At 37.0% G+C, this 15,897-nt stretch overlaps 5 protein-coding genes across 8 annotated transcripts in view; 3 read left to right on the top strand and 2 right to left on the bottom strand.

The window, feature by feature from the left end:
* LOC105271552 (deoxyribodipyrimidine photo-lyase-like) overlaps window positions 1-6,844 on the top strand; it is an 8,459-nt gene extending 1,615 nt beyond the window's left edge. For 2 of the 3 annotated variants that reach the window (XM_011313158.1, XM_011313157.1), the window contains exons 2-5: window positions 410-532; window positions 5,139-5,265; window positions 5,354-5,682; window positions 5,752-6,844. In XM_011313158.1, coding sequence (XP_011311460.1) covers window positions 428-532; window positions 5,139-5,265; window positions 5,354-5,682; window positions 5,752-6,744 — 1,554 coding nt within the window. In that variant the 5' untranslated portion in view covers window positions 410-427 and the 3' untranslated portion in view covers window positions 6,745-6,844. Of the gene's footprint in view, window positions 1-409; window positions 533-4,533; window positions 4,976-5,138; window positions 5,266-5,353; window positions 5,683-5,751 lie in introns of those variants that run through there. The other variant, XM_011313159.1, reaches the window with a different exon arrangement.
* Window positions 6,824-15,897, bottom strand: part of LOC105271564 (pseudouridine-metabolizing bifunctional protein C1861.05) — a 36,162-nt gene continuing 27,088 nt past the window's right edge. Inside the window, exons 8-9 of the mRNA XM_011313175.1 lie at window positions 7,326-7,570; window positions 6,824-7,192 (exon numbers count right to left, since the gene is read on the bottom strand). Of these exons, the coding sequence (XP_011311477.1) occupies window positions 6,845-7,192; window positions 7,326-7,570 (593 nt within the window). The 3' untranslated portion in view covers window positions 6,824-6,844. The remainder of the gene's footprint in view (window positions 7,193-7,325; window positions 7,571-15,897) is intronic.
* On the top strand, window positions 7,847-9,240 carry kune (kune-kune). The gene is made up of 2 exons (XM_011313160.1): window positions 7,847-8,177; window positions 8,390-9,240. The coding sequence occupies exons 1-2, from the start codon at window positions 8,042-8,044 to the stop codon at window positions 8,890-8,892; spliced, it is 639 nt and encodes a 212-aa protein (XP_011311462.1). The 5' UTR covers window positions 7,847-8,041; the 3' UTR covers window positions 8,893-9,240.
* Window positions 9,969-13,298, top strand: sinu (sinuous). Of its 2 annotated transcripts, XM_011313161.1 has the most exons (3): window positions 9,969-10,403; window positions 10,837-10,865; window positions 12,133-13,298. In XM_011313161.1, exons 1-3 carry the CDS (start codon window positions 10,156-10,158, stop codon window positions 12,519-12,521), a joined length of 666 nt encoding a protein of 221 aa, XP_011311463.1. In that variant the 5' UTR covers window positions 9,969-10,155; the 3' UTR covers window positions 12,522-13,298. The 2 variants fall into 2 exon arrangements, with proteins under 2 accessions (XP_011311463.1, XP_011311464.1); XM_011313162.1 differs by lacking the exon at window positions 10,837-10,865 and having other exon boundaries at window positions 9,970-10,432.
* LOC105271555 (uncharacterized) lies at window positions 12,623-15,337 on the bottom strand. The gene is made up of 2 exons (XM_011313163.1): window positions 14,725-15,337; window positions 12,623-14,539 (listed from the first exon to the last, which is right to left on the bottom strand). Exons 1-2 carry the CDS (start codon window positions 15,185-15,187, stop codon window positions 13,689-13,691), a joined length of 1,314 nt encoding a protein of 437 aa, XP_011311465.1. The 5' UTR covers window positions 15,188-15,337; the 3' UTR covers window positions 12,623-13,688.

Raw genomic sequence — 15,897 nt, 5'->3', positions numbered from 1 at the left:
AATTAATTCGAGTCAAGTTGGAAGAATAAACTTGAGTCAAATTGAAAACGAAGTTAATTTGAGTCAAGTAGGAAAAATAAACTTGAGTCAAATTGGCAAACGAAATTCATTTGAGTCAAGTTGGAAAAATAAACTTGAGTCAAATTGTCAAACAAAATTAATTTGAGTCAAGTTGGAAAAATAAAATTGATTCAAATTGAAAAACGAAATTAATTCGAGTCAAGTTGAAAAATGAGAGAATCAACTTGAATCAACCCAATCAAGATTTTTCACTTGAAATTTCGTGAGTCATTTTGCACCAGTGCTCTGGGGCGAAAAATTGCTCACTTAAAATCCAGCAATTGCACTTCCATTTGGATGCCATGAAAAACAAAAAGTGTCCATGAAATGAATATATTTTTTTTTATAGGATAAAGCGAGTTGTCTCATGCAGCAATGGGTGAACGGAAACAACCCAATGGTTGGTGAGCATATAATACTTTCGCCCGTGAACGGACGTTCGATACATCGAAAGTTATGCTGTGTCGAGTGGGTAAGTGCCCACTTTCAATTGTAACGGAAGAAATGCCGTCGTGACTTTCCATTTCACGGGGATAAAATGGTGGGGCTCGATTTAATCCGTAAATTAATGTTATTAATCGGTGAATAATGAAACAAAAACGTTTGGCATGCCGTTGGAAGAATCATCTCAAGCGAATTAATCATCCGAGTTTAATCGCAACTTTAATTCCGATAAGTCGACGAAACTGAGAGGAAATGAAATTATTGCGGGAATATTTTTAAAAATTGTGATTATCTGGAAAAGTACTAGATGATTCAAACCGAAAAAATCAACTTGATTCAAACTTAAGACTTGACTTGAATCAAGTTGAAAAATCGAATTAAATCAAGTTGAAAAAATAGACATGAAAGTTGAATTGAATCAGGTAAAATGGACTCTAATCAAGATTATGTGGAAAAGTACTAGGTGATTCAAGTCTAAAAAGTAAACTTGAGTCAAACTTAAGACTTGACTTGAATCAAGTTGAAAAATCCAATTAAATCAAGTTGAAAAAATGGACATTAAAGTTGAATGATAAGTTGAATTGAATCAAGTAGGAAAATAGACTCGAATCAAGTGGGTACTTAAACTTGAATCAAACCAAAGAATCAACTTGACTCACGACTCATGCATTGCCTCAAGTGCCAGCTGGTGGTGCTGAACAGTACTTTTTGTGAGGGACACAAAGAGTGCGTGAAAAAGGCCAATACGGAACTAAAAATTTCGTCGACATTTCTTTTATTTTCACGTTATTTTTCTTTCTCCCGCAAAGTTGATGTTCCCGATGCCCGAGGCCTTGGGGAAATCCTCGTGCGTCCTCGGGCTATTTTAAAATATCACGTCCCAATGACTGGTCTCCCTCAGTTTCCTTGGCATCAGAACCCGAAACCAAGTTCGCACGCTTTGTGATTATTTGGGGAGTGGATTGAGCAATATTTTATTCATTCATATTTCAAACGAGGTAAATGCTCCTACCGAAGGTTAAAAAATTTTTTAGTAAGAATTGGTGAGAGATTTCTCAATAAAAATTTTGGATTGATGATGACGTTTCAATTTTTTGGGGATTATTGAAACTCGTCAATTGGCTGTTCACACTGACCTTCTCTTCCGATTCAATCCAAAAACTCTCACTGTTATGTCAAAATAATCGAGCGATTTCATTCGATATTCTCCATTGCCCAACGTTTTTTTAACTCTTCCGCTAGCGTTTCGACTTTCGCTTTCGAAAAAGGCTCGTCATGTTTGTACACTCCTCTCTCTTGTTCGTCACTTTCTTTTACCGCGACCTGACAGTGAAATAATAATGACGAAAAAGGAGAAACGAAAATGATGTCACTGGATCGATTTGAGGCCGGGTATAATCAATGTGATCCAATCTTTCATGTGTTTAGAATAGTCATGAGATGCCGGGATAATTATCGATTTGAATCACACAGAGGTTGAAATTTCACTAAAATTACCATGAAAATGGCATAAAAATTGGTGTCAAGCGAAAGTATTAAAAATTTATTCCATTGAAGCAAAAATAGACGAGGTGAGAGCACCGCCATTTGCAAAAGCCTTTGGCGGCAGAGGGAGTGAGTATCAAATCAAGATGACGACAGGCGGATCTGCCACCTCGCATTTTTAAACATTTTTAAAAATAATCTCTCCACGTCGAATTCCTCTCAAAAAATTCCGTTCTATTCCTGCGGAGTGAACAATTCTTTAGAGTCAACAACGAAAAATTTCCACAACTTCTGAGCTGAAAATTGATTAAGCAAAATTTTCATCGGATTTCTGTCTTCCACATTAAATCGGTTCTCAAGATAAATCGATGATTATAAAAAATGTTGAATTGGACTTATCTCGCTCAACCACTTGACTACTGAAATGTTACATCAGTCTTTCTTAATTTATCGTTTTTTAGGTAAATGAGTGATGTTTTGTAATCAAGTGGAGTGAGTTCAACGTTTAATCCAGAAACAAGCGCTGGGAGGAGAGGAGGGGCATGGGTTTCAATCTAATCGCGGGAAAACGCCACTCTTTTTTTTTATCACATTTTATCGCAGCCTAGACTTGCGCGATGCGGTCTTGTTTGTCGGACTGTAACTCAACATTAACACATGTGTAGTTGTAATCTTTCGTGTGTGTTGCACCGTGGGGTTAACAACATCTATTTTTTCAGCCCCATTTCCGCAGTCCCACGCATTTGCCGAGTCTGTATTTCTTGCGTTTTTTGTTTGTTTGAGGAAATCAGGTTGTTTGGGTGGAAATTTATAAATTCTCGGAGTGATGGATGATGAAAGAAGACATTAAGACAAGTTCCTCAATTATGCACCCGGTAATTCTTTCTACTTGCACAGAGAGAAAATCAGAGTATTAAAAAATTTAAGTTGACTATCTCATTTCCACTAACGAACGGTCCCTCAACTAAAAAAATTATTCCGGTTAATAAAATCTACTTCTTATAAATAAATTCATGTGACACAAGTGCATCTATATAAATAAATAAATAGTTCGGCAATTAGTCGAATATTATGTGAGATTCACAAAAATGTAAGAAACTTTTGCAAAAGCTACAGTTGTCGGTTTTCTGTTTGAGAAAGGAAAATAAATCATTGGGGGAAGAGGGAGATAGAGGCAAGAGTAAAAAAAAAACTTTCTAAGTCATCCACTGGGAGTTTCATTGGATCACCAACTTTCACGCCAACTCCTGAGTCCGGAAACACACCGGAAGTCATCTAAAACGTGTTTTCACGCAAGATTTTGTGGATGTCATCGAAATCCATTACGTATTATTTTTAATACCAGAATTTTGTTAAAATTCATTCTAAAAGAATTTTCGAGAATTCTCCCATTTATTTTCAGTCAGATGATTTTTTTTCGATTCTCTTTTCCGATACGATATTGACGTCTTTTTCAAAAATGAAAAACCACTGGATATTAAATCAACAAAAGATATTTCAAATAGACCTGGCATTCATCTCTCGTAAAAACCTTCGAAAAAAGCAAACGAAACTCCAACTGTTGTGTAAATCCCACCTTATCTTCCCTCAGCGTGAGTATATCGCAATGGCTTCGGTGTTTCATAACACTACAATCAAATCGTTTTTTTTTTTTTTTCATCATCGTTGAATATTAAAACGGCGGTTGTTTTTTCCAGTTCTTCCACGCGGATGCATTCGTGCCTAGGCCAAGTGCTTCGTACCAATCATTAATGACACTTTCACAGAAGGAATTTCAATTAATCCAGATATTATTATTTCGATCCATTAGTCCTATGAGTGGCTCAATCAATCCTACGTCACAATTTTTTATCTGGAAAAATTCTCATCGTTGAAATTCCAATTTTTTATCCGACAATTTTCACGAATTTTTTTTATTTAAAAAATTGTCCATCCCAGTTACTTGATGCTTTGAGTCTCCAATGCCTTCCTCTTTTATATATAAATAGGAAATAAGAAGTATCCTATATTTTTTCTTTTATATAATTTTTTTATCAACGGTAAATTGCCGCGAAAAGCGAAATTGCCAGGCGGCGGTTTTTTTCAAAATGTTTTTTTGATTTTTTACAGTTACAGTTAATCGAGTGAAGTCAATCACGCGAAGAATAGATACTTTTCGAACCACATAGTTGATATTTCATTCAGATCTTATTATAATTTACCCTACTATAGGAAAATTATTAAAAAATTTTGGAAAGGCCTTTTAATTCTGTGAATGCGGTATTTTTTCTTTTGGTATTATTGTTCTATCGAGAGATATTCCGCATTGAAAATTGTTAACAATTTCCATAAAAATTGAAAACGTTCTTGCGATGTTTAGCACTGGATGTTCGATTCTCCATTTTTTTAGTAATAAGAGTTTTAAAAAAATCCCGCGCCGCAGAATTTACACCCGAACTCCATCTTGTGATGTTTCTCTACGTCGATAATAACGAAAATAAAAAACCAAGCGTAATTACTCTGGTAATGAAACCCGTCAATTCAAGTGGTAAACTAGAACAAGTGAAACATCAAATTTTGGTTATCCTAAATTCAATTCCACTTTGCTGTCAAATCAATTTTAAATTCGTATTAATTTTATTGAACTCCCACATATCGATTCAAGTTGATTACATCTTTAACAATTACCGCAATAATTTCCAGTTGTTACAGGAAATTCAGCACCAAAAATAAACAATTATTCAAACCGCACAACGGACGCCATCTTGTGCATGTCCCATCCAATAAAAACGCGGGATTTCACAGAACAAATATTATTTATTGCGCGAAGATAATTCTCCTCAAACTAATTGAGGTTATAGTAAAAACGAATGGAATAATTAATGAATCATTGTCAAGGATTTGTTGTCACTCGGACGTTGCAAAAGTGAAAAAAAAAATGGAACCGCCGAAGAAGAGGGCAAAAAATCCGGGTTTACTGGAGAAGTTCATCGAGAATCGCAAAAAGGTACCGAAAATTAATGACACCTAACTCTGGTCAATTATTATAATTCCATCAATGGGGAAAATTTATCTCTGAATCTGACAGGCATGCCAAATTTTTGTAAAGACGTAGGTAATTTGTTGTCAGCAATTTATAAATAAAAAATTAATTAATCCTCTGATTTTAGGCTGCCGCTTCAATAATGGAATTTTCACTGAATAAAAAACGAATCAGAGTTCTGTCAAATGCTAAGGAAGTGGCGAAGGACTCAAAGGGGATTTTATATTGGATGTTCAGGGACCCTAGAGTCCAAGGTAAAAATACGGTGGTGATTCTTAAATATCATGTTAGTTTATATAAATATATTTATTTAATTATGATGGAATTTATTTACTGAATTAGATAACTGGGCTTTTCTCTATGCCCAAAAATTGGCATTGAAGAATCGTCTGCCTCTGCACGTCTGCTACTGCATTGTACCGAAATTCCTGGACGCAACGTTACGTCATTACAAATTTTTGGTGGAGTCCCTGGAGGAGGTCTCCACGGATTGCAGGGACTTGAACGTCAATTTCCATCTGCTTCTTGGAGAGCCCAACTCAGTGGTCTTGGATTTTGTTAAAAAGTACACGATGGGAGCACTTGTAATCGATTTTTTCCCGCTGAGACTCCCACGATTCTGGGTCAAAGATATCCAGGAGAAATTACCAGAAGACATTCCACTCTGTCAGGTAAAAATATAAAGGAATATTTCGGGTAATTATCTCATTATCATTATGGTAATAATGGAATTTCCAAAGGTCGATGCTCACAATATTGTCCCCTGCTGGCAGACATCCGATAAATTGGAGTACGCAGCTCGTACAATCAGGCCAAAGATAAACTCAAAATTACCAGAGTATCTGACGGAATTTCCCCCAGTGATAAGGCACCCTTACGACAGTGCCTTCAAATTTCCAGGGATTGATTGGAAAAATTGTCTGAATGGAGTTTTGATTGACAAGACAGTGGACAGAGTGGAGTGGTGCAAGCCAGGATATCGAGGAGCTGTTGAGCAGCTGGAGATGTTTGTCACCGAGCGCCTGAAGAACTACAACGAGAAGAGGAATGATCCAGTGGAGGATGCCACCAGTGGCCTCTCCCCTTGGTTCCACTTCGGTCAGATTTCTGTTGCCAGAGTAATCCTCGAGGTTGAGGAGCACAAGAAGAGCTGCCAGGCATCAGTCAATTCGTTTATGGAGGAGGCAATCGTCAGGAGGGAATTGAGCGATAATTTCTGTTATTACAATGAGAATTACGATAAGATCGAGGGCAGTAATGCGTGGGCTATACAAACCCTGGACGCTCACAGGAAAGATAAAAGAGAGTGGATTTACACACTAGAAGAATTCGAGACTTCCCAGACCCACGAGGACCTCTGGAATGCAGCCCAGAATCAGTTGGTGAGAGAGGGAAAAATTCATGGATTCATGAGGATGTACTGGGCTAAAAAAATTCTCGAGTGGAGCCGAACACCAGAGGATGCCCTAGCCTGGTCAATCTATCTCAATGACAGGTACAGCATGGATGGAAGAGATCCCAATGGTTATGTTGGATGTATGTGGTCAATCTGTGGAATTCACGATCAAGGATGGAAAGAGCGTGAGATATTTGGAAAAATTCGTTACATGAACTACAAAGGATGTGAAAGAAAATTCGATGTGAAAGCGTACGTTAAAAAATTCGACGGGAAAATAGTGAACAAAGAGAAGAGTAAGAAAATCGTAAAATCGACGAAGAAATCCAGGAAATAGGTATATCTTTCAAATTAATCTGAAATTTGTTTGTGTAAACGCGATGTATTTATTTATTGTTTTTTAATGAATAAGAATACAATTTATTTTTGCAAATTAATCATGTCGTTATTTTTCCTGTGTTGTTATTGTTGTGTTTATTGTTTATTATTAATGGCCTCAGGGTTCTGAGGGAAATGGGGACTGTCTGGGGGGATTCGAGGGATAACTGAGCAGCTCTTAGCCCCAGGGATACACAAGTCTCTTCGTCGAGCTCTCGAAGAACTCCAGAGATTATTCCAGCTGCTAAACAATCTCCACAGCCACTCACACTGTATCTATTCTTTTCAGAGTCATTGATTTTTATTAGTGGAGGGTAGAGTCTACTCTGGACATTCCCAGTTTTTGTTAATAATTTATTAGCTCTTTTGGAGTAGAATCCATCGGACTTTGATCCCTTCCGAGCAATCTGGGGTGAACAATAAAAATTATAAATTGAAGAAATTAAATAATTAGTTATTAGTTATGAATTATTCGGTGATTTAAATTGGAGAAGGGGAAGTTTTTAGGATTTTGGAAAGATATTTATGTGGAATTTTTACCAGAACTCCTTCAGCTCCTATTGTTGCAACAACCACTGGAATGTACTCAGCCAATTTTTCAGCAACTTCAGTGATTAAATTCGTGCACTCATCCGGAGGAATCTCATCGGTTTTAGTAATAGAAAAATACTCGGCCATCGTGAAGAGCTCTTTGACGTTTGGACTGACGAATTGCAGGACTTTTTGCCAATCAGGATGGGAGAATATTTTGCAGGATTTTTTTACGTCCGTTGGTTCGTACCACACTGAAACAAACATCAATAATAAATTATCAATATTTATAAACAACATACATAGTAATTCGTAAAATAATTTTCTAGGCTGAAACGTAATTATCGCGTTGATTAGAAATGGTCTGTCTTATCATTTTATCGAGATCAATTAGAATCGAGAATTGCAAATTAATTTTCAATAATTTCTCGTTTTTTTTTCATCAATTTCCGGATTATGAATTTGAAAAATTGGCGGGAGAACGGCGGAGGTGACGTTTACTACGTGAATCACCTGCCAAACCCCATCTGCTGTGAAAACTCCACAGCCCGATTATTCCTGTAGGAAGTACCACTTGTTCCCTTCACCCACACATTTCTCTCCAAATTCTCATCTTCTGTCACTCCCAGTGTCGAGAAACCCGGAAAATCCCATTGAAAAAATCACCGAATCGACTTATAAATAAATTTGACAGTGCAAAGTGTAAAGACCCATTGCCATAAAAAATGGGGAAAACAAAAACTGGAAAAGCAGCGACTCTATGCACAATCTTAGCGTTTGTTTTCGTGATGATTGCCTTCACCACACCCAACTGGCTGGAGACCGATGGAAAACTGGACAATCCAAAATTCATAAGACTAGGTAAACAAGAATGATAAATACATAAAAAGTCTCATTGACAAAATAAGAATTATTCATCATTCATGGAACTCAAGGACATGCTTTTATGTCGTATTACTCGTATGTACTGTTGTATTTATTCTGAATTTATTCTGAGAGTATTTATCAAAGTGGAATTAAATGCAGAATTAAATACTTAATGATTGTAAATTTTGAAAAACAATTGTCCCCAGGTCTGTGGCAGGTCTGCCTGAAGAACTTCCAGGACCCTCGTCACATGTACGACACAGTTTTTGAGACGTGCTGGTGGGTCTTCGAGGAGGAGTACTACATAATCAGAGATATACTTCTACCAGAGTTCTTCGTGGCAACTCAATTTTTCTTCACCCTGTGCCTGACGCTTCTCCTGATCGGTGGTTTTCTCACAGCTCTCTACACCTGTTGCTCGCGTTCACAGGCGCATTACCAGGAGTTGCTGTGGGCTATTGGAGGAAATCTGACGATATCTGGTGTCAGTGGACTCATTGCCTGCATCATCTTCGGAGCGAGAGGAGATGGCAGGGACTGGATGCCGAATTGGGAGCACAATGATATCTCCTGGTCGTTCGCTATGGCTGTCGTTGGAAGTGTTTTTCTACTCGCTGCTGGGATGCTCTTCCTCGTCGAGGCCAGGAGGCACAAGAAAAGGCTCGAGAGAATGCTCGATGAAGAACCCAAAACCCACACCACAATCTAATTAAAATTCAATCATTAGGGGGTCACTGAGGGAGAACTGAGATTCCAAAAATATTTCCCGTACGAAATCTGTCGGGAAAATGACATTACATTGTCTTCAGAATTTTTATTGAAATTCCTGGAAGACTAAAGAACGAATTCCGTCCATTACTCAAATTGCCTTGAGAATCTCATGGAGATTGTTAATATTTGTAAATAGTTATTAACTTTGGATTATTTTGTGAGGTTTTACAAACCACGTCGATTTTTATTCAATTAACAATCCTTGATTTCCATGTTTACTTTTTATGCAATATTTATATAGGAATGAATAAATCTTTCTAATAAAATTGATAATGCGTATTCGTAATCTCCTGATCTCCATAATTAATTAATTCACCACAGAATATCTCCATTTTTTGTATGAGGACAAATGTATACAAATTTTTTCTACGTGCCTTTGATTAAATTCTAGATTTTCTCGTCAACGGTATCTCTGGAATTTCATTGTGAGTCGCGACACCTTTAGCATGACAATTTTCATTCAACTCGTTATGCACGTAGGAGATTAGGAAATCGCATTGTCGGAGGGGATTATTTCCTTGAAACCGAGATATTGGGATAGTAAAAAAAGAAACAAAACAAGACCACTCAAATACTATTCCACTGTTAATTCTAAAAAACTTGTCATTTTTCCCACGATTTCTGGATAATAACACAAAATTTCAGGTAAAAATATCTCGAAATCCTCAAAGTATTTATAACAATTGCTAATAATTATACATATAGTATTAATTAATTACTTATTATCATTAATAATAATAATTGAACGAATGAATTTATGAGGCGTGGTAGCTATTGAATGGAAAAAGAATGATAAGATAAATAAATTAGCATGTCCTCCAAGTGACCGCATAATGCTGTAGACCCGTGGGAAAAATATTAGTCCCGACAAAAAGTCCAAGTAAACGATGCAGAAATAATAGTAAGACAAGGTGAATTCACCAGGTTGTAACGTACATATTGTAATAGTGTGAGTCACCGAGTGATGACGGAATTACACGAGCCCCAGAGTTGGGGCCCAGCCCACCATTGACTCAGGTTTGATACTCTTGTTTCCCTGGCATTCCCTGGTGTCACAGTTTACCACTGGGTGTGACCAACTCCAGGACAAATAAATAAAAAATTAATCCGGTCTACTAATATTTTTGTCAATTCACCTACAGGAACAATTTCTTTGATTTTTTTTTATTACGAGATTGGATAATTAATCACATTTTTTATAATGAAGAAACGAAGTTTATCTGGTACTGTGGGCATTGGTGTGTTTATGGTTGCACTTGTGTGTGTTGTCGTGGCTTTTGCCACACCGGCGTGGCTTGCTAGTGATTGGAGAATTACAAGTGCACGACTTGATAAATTTGGATTGTGGACACATTGTTTCAAGTCCCTGCCTGATCCACAAGCTGCTGATGCACCCACTAAATTTTTCGTTGGATGCAGATGGGTTTATGATCCTTTTACTGCTGGATGGTCTGATATCCGGGGATTTTTGATACCCCGTGAGTTTTTTTATATTCAGTTGATAATTTTATAAAAATCCAATAAATAGTTTGGGCTTCAATTTGAACTATTTACCATTTTTATGATGGGTTTATGATCCTTTTACTGTTGGATGGTCTGATAGGTGGGGATTTTTGATACCCCGTGAGTTTTTTTATATTCATTAAATTATCAAAATCCAATAAATAGTTTGGGCTTCAATTTGAACTATTTCCCATTTTTATGATGGGTTTATGATCCTTTTACTGTTGCATGGTCTGATAGGCGGGGATTTTTTATATCCCGTGAGTTTTTTTATATTCAATTATTCATTAAATTATCAGAATTCAATAAATAGTTTGGTTTTCAATTTGAACTATTTCCCATTTTTATGATGGGTTTATGATCCTTTTACTGCTGGATGGTCTGATATCCGGGGATTTTTGATACCCCGTGAGTTTTTTTATATTCATTAAATTATCAAAATCCAATAAATAGTTTGGGATTCAATTTGAACTATTTCCCATTTTTATGATGGGTTTATGATCCTTTTACTGCTGGATGGTCTGATAGGCGGGGATTTTTGATATCCCGCGAGTTTTTTTATATTTCATTATTCATTAAATTATCAGAATTCAATAAATAGTTGGTCTTCAATTTGAACTATTTCCCATTTTTATGATGGGTTTATGATCCTTTTACTGCTGGATGGTCTGATAGGCGGGGATTTTTGATATCCCCTGAGTTTTTTTATATTTTTTCATTATTCATTAATTATCAAAATCCAATAAATAGTTTCGTTTTCAATTTGAAGTATTCCCCATTTTTTAAATATACATGAACAAATTGCAGGGGAGAAATTACATTTATGGGTATTGATTAAGGGCCGGATGGAGTATCTCGGAAAGATAATTTACTCCAAAATTGGGATTCCTAATTACTCCCCCAATTAATTGTTTTTTCCGATAATTGTTAGCTAGCGCTCTAGTCGTTGACAACCGCTAGAACGCTAGCTAACAATTATTGAAAAAAAAAACCATTAATTGCCAGAGTAATTAGGAATCCCAATTTTGGAGTAAATGATCTTTTCCAGATAATCCAACCGGTCCTTAATTATTATTTTTGTCATTAATTTTCTCTTTGAGATTTTTTTTTTCGAGTTGATCAACGATTTTTGATGATTTAATTGATTTCGAAAATAATTCAGTCAAATGATTCTTACAGACTTCTTAATTTTTTGTAATTAAAATACTCGATGGTAAATTACCGAAATCCTTTCGTTAATGGAGACTACCTGGAAAAATCGAAAGTCTTCCCCACCGAATGCCCCATAATTTTCGAAATATCTGAAAAAAAAATCTGCCACGGTTTTTAAAATCGCCTCTCCCTTGATTACCTCATTCCGGGAATGAATGAATCACTGTAAGTAATGACAGCTATTATTCTCCCTGTCATCTTAGGTCGAAGAGTTCACTCTTTGTTCCAAAACAAAAGTCAGTGAAAAGAAAATTTCACCACCAATTAGGCCCCGTCGTAGTAAATATGATCGAGGGAATACTGAGACTTCTTTAAAAAATTATAAATAAACAATTGGACAAGAGAAAACGTCTCATGTGACTCCCGAAAAAAAAATGTTTTCCTCTCCATCAGCTGATTGATTCAATAATCAATTCAATGAGTCAATTAATTCAGTAATTAACAGTTTAATTGTTTATTCCAGCATTTATGGTCGTCACCCAATTATTCTTCACGATCTGTTTCCTCCTGATGCTGATTGCACTCGGTCTGGTCATCCTCTTCACCACCTGCTGGGATCCAGAGCACAGGCGATTTGTCCAGCTGATCTACTCCATCGGCTTCATATCACTGGCTGCTGGTGTCAGTGGTTGCATCGCTGTAATCGTCTTCGCGTGTTTAGCTAATGGCAAGGGATGGATGCCAGATCATGACAACAATTACTTCTCCTGGTCGTTTGCACTGGGTGTCGTTGGCAGTGTATTTGCCCTCATTGCTGGGGGCCTCTTCCTCGTCGAGGCAAATATCCAGGAGAAAAAACGCAGATACCTGAGGGAATCGCAGACTCGCTTCCAGCTTGAGTCCAAGTCATAAGGGAATTCGTTATTCTCGTTTTGATTTCAGGGAGAGATCGGTATACCGAAAATTCACGTGTTCGGGACTCGTCCAAATCCGTCCAAATATGTAGATTTTTCTTTCTATTAAGTAATCGCAACGAGAGGGAAATTGTAATTTTCAAAAATTGAGGGTAATTTTAATTCGTAGAGAGTCAAGTGCCTTTTAATCGGGAAATGTACGTTAAGATCACCGAATTTTGGGTTTATCTCGGCAATGATAGGGTTCAGGAGAAAAAGTTATAGAACATTTTTTGTAGGGAATTAAAATTCCCATCAAAAATTTATCTGACATTTTTTTCCACAGTCAACCCATAGCGAGATAATTAATCATTTATGGAAATGAAAAATTCAGTCGTTTTGTCATTTCAGGTCTTATCAGTTCATTCGTTAATTAATAATGCATTAATCGTGCGTTTTAAACACTCAGAGAGTTTTAGATGAGAATATTTTTTATTTAGACGACGTACTCGAAGAAATTACTAAAATTATTAATTTTGTTACTTTGTCCGTCCTTAAGTACAAACTGAAGAAAAAAATAGAGCTTTATCCACTAGAATCGCATTATCAAGTCTCGATTGATAATGGTAACTCACAAGTGAATTGTAATTCACGTTTATTGACTCGAATCTCCTTAAATAGTATTTTCTACTTTATTTCATGTTTTTTTTTTACAATAAGACTCTGTTTACTGATGTAATGTACATATCGAGAAGATATCACTCTCATTTTTACTGAAATAAATTGTTTAACGAAATTAACGTACACAATCATCAATTACTGCCAATTAAAACTGTTAAGTGTGTAATCAAGATTACCAGATCGTAACTACACACCCTAATACCCTGGAAATGAAGAATAAAAAAATTATTGGGTCAACAAACCCAATAATAAAATATCAAAACAAAAAAGAACAATTTATCTAAAAATTTTCAGATTGAAGAAATCTTCACCGTTGAATATCTCCGTATCTATTACACCTACAAAATTTTCGCATGAACTTTTTTTGTAGCTGAAAGCATTCCCTATAAAAAGTTTCCAACAAAGAATCCCCTATCTCCCCCGGCTCCGGAGATATCCTGATAAAACTCCCAAGATTAAATATTACTTTTAGAACTCGCTCGTTGCACCTCCCCATGGATTTCCCTCACACGATAAGACATTTTCCTCTGCTCCTCTGGTCCTCACCCTGGAGGACACCTCCCTCGTCCCCGAGGTCCTCCCCTTGATTTCCCCCAGCTCCCTCCCCAATTTCTACCCTCAAATCATCAGAATCATCTTCAGTAAGAGCAGGAGAGATACTCTCGTATCTTCCCCGGATGTTCTTCACCCTGAACGAGGAATTCACAGTGGTTGAGGCATTCAGGAAGAACCTGGAGTGTTCCTCGTTGAGGGTTGAGACAGCAAAATTCGAAGCGCTATTCCCCATTTGAGTCTGATAGGATGTTCCGCTATTGGTTTCCTCGTCAGATACAATTTCTGAAATAGCAATGATTGGATTTTCCCGAGGGAGAAACTCCAGGGACTGCGAGGAATCCCCTGAGAAATCCTCTGGATCATCTCCAGAGGAAGATTTCGAGTCATCGAAGTCCTGGGGTGCAAATCTCACAGTTTTGGAGCACGTGTCGACGATCTGGGGATTTAAATGAGCCGGAGATACATCTGAGGCCATCGACGGTGAATCTCTCGTCGAAATGTCCTGGGATGTCTCGGCTGTTGAGACTTCTGAGACCTCTGAGGACCTTACCACTCTCCTTGGATACCTTCTCGTTGGTATCCTCGAGGCCACCAGGTCGTGCTCCCTCCTCACAAAATCCTGGCACAGCCTGTTCAGATTTCCCCGGGCTATTTCCTCGTTGGCGACGAGTCTGTTCCACAGTGCTTGACTCGATTTTGCTGGATCTTCTGTTACGAGGTATATATGAGAGAAAGACTTGTAGAAGTCCTGTTGCCGCATTTTCTGAAGAACGTTGACAATGTTCACGTAGGCCATCTCCGCTGGGAGAGAGAAAGTTTTCTATTTAAATCCCAGGGCACATGGCAATTTCTTCATTGCATTCGAATGATTTGCAAATAAATTATTACAAGAATTACTTGGATTATTTGAGGATGGAAATTGCAAGGGTTGAGGGACGGAATTATTGATTATATGGATTTTTTTCTACTGAAATTTGATGGCTCACCTAGACTAGACTGAGTGCTCTTCCTCATCTCCAGGAACTCATCCTCATTACAAAATTCGATGCAATCGAGAATATCCGAGTACGTTGGGATATTAAACCAATCCCGATTGATGATGACATTGATTAGATCATCGATTATTGGGTTTCCAGTGACCTGGAGAGCCTTCGCCATCAGCAAGCGACGACCTGCATTCTTGGAGTTACCTTTAATATCGCACGCCTTGTAGTAGAGATTAATAATTCTTTTCCTCCACCTGTGTAGCTCCAAAAAACTGCTCCTCCTCTCGTCCTCGAAATTCACATCCATCGTCTCCAATTTTTTAATTTGACTGTTGCATTTGTCAATTTCCTGGAGAATTGAATAGAATTGCTCTCGCTGGTGTTCCGTCAGGTCATCATCGCTGTCCTCTGATGATTCTTCGTTTTTCGTTGAGTTTTTTCTTGTTGAATTATTATTTTGCATTTTTAGAGTTTAGAGTTTTTTAATTGTTGAGGAGTTTGGGGAATTCTTTGAAGGGATTACTCTTGGATCTTTGCTATCGGGATTTCGGCTCGAGGTAAACTGTTGTTTTGAGAATAAATTGGGGAGCAATGAGCAATTGATGACAATAACTTTGATATGTTTACATCTACTATAGGTGATATCTCAATACATCTAGAAAATCGGGGATTATTTCTAAGGAAAATTTCATATGAACTTTATTTTGAATTGAATATTTGTCGGAAATTATTTAAATATTAATCATTAGTCATTTTATCTAATCAAAAAAACGATTTATTTATTTAAAATGCAGTCCCGAGAACCAATTAATAATAAAATCAAGTAATTAAATAATAATAATGAATAATATCATGCAATAATTTAATTCATTGTTTTTAAATTACTTAACGAGGAAATAATTATTTCAGAAAAGATTATTATAGAGATTAAAAAAATTTATCGGACGAAATGTTTTTGAATCTGAATGATTTCCCGCGCGTTATTTTAAGGCGCTACCTAGATATAAAATTTCAACAAATGCATTTTGTACAGACCCAAACAAATAAATTTCCTGCATTTGTATTGGATGAGCAAGTGGTGAGTAATCGAGGCAAAGAGGATTGACTAAATAGTCTGGGGCTTGAATGACCCCAGCGGCATCGTAGTATTGCACCCCAAGAGAGAGAGGGCGC

The sequence above is a fragment of the Fopius arisanus genome, unplaced genomic scaffold (assembly GCF_000806365.1).
Source record: "Fopius arisanus strain USDA-PBARC FA_bdor unplaced genomic scaffold, ASM80636v1 scaffold00112, whole genome shotgun sequence".
In the NCBI taxonomy this organism is placed as follows: Eukaryota; Metazoa; Arthropoda; class Insecta; order Hymenoptera; family Braconidae; genus Fopius; species Fopius arisanus.
This window is presented reverse-complemented; position numbering and strand designations above follow the sequence as displayed.

Coding starts and splice junctions, on each gene's coding strand:
- LOC105271555 (XM_011313163.1), bottom strand. CDS start 15,187: ATGCAAAATAATAATTCAACAAGAAAAAACTCAACGAAAAACGAAGAA. Junction 14,540..14,724: donor GAGCACTCAGTCTAGTCTAG/GTGAGCCATCAA, acceptor TCTCTCTCCCAG/CGGAGATGGCCTACGTGAAC.
- sinu (XM_011313161.1), top strand. CDS start 10,156: ATGAAGAAACGAAGTTTATCTGGTACTGTGGGCATTGGTGTGTTTATG. Junction 10,404..10,836: donor GATCCTTTTACTGCTGGATG/GTCTGATATCCG, acceptor TACTGCTGGATG/GTCTGATATCCGGGGATTTT. Junction 10,866..12,132: donor CCGGGGATTTTTGATACCCC/GTGAGTTTTTTT, acceptor TGTTTATTCCAG/CATTTATGGTCGTCACCCAA.
- kune (XM_011313160.1), top strand. CDS start 8,042: ATGGGGAAAACAAAAACTGGAAAAGCAGCGACTCTATGCACAATCTTA. Junction 8,178..8,389: donor TCCAAAATTCATAAGACTAG/GTAAACAAGAAT, acceptor AATTGTCCCCAG/GTCTGTGGCAGGTCTGCCTG.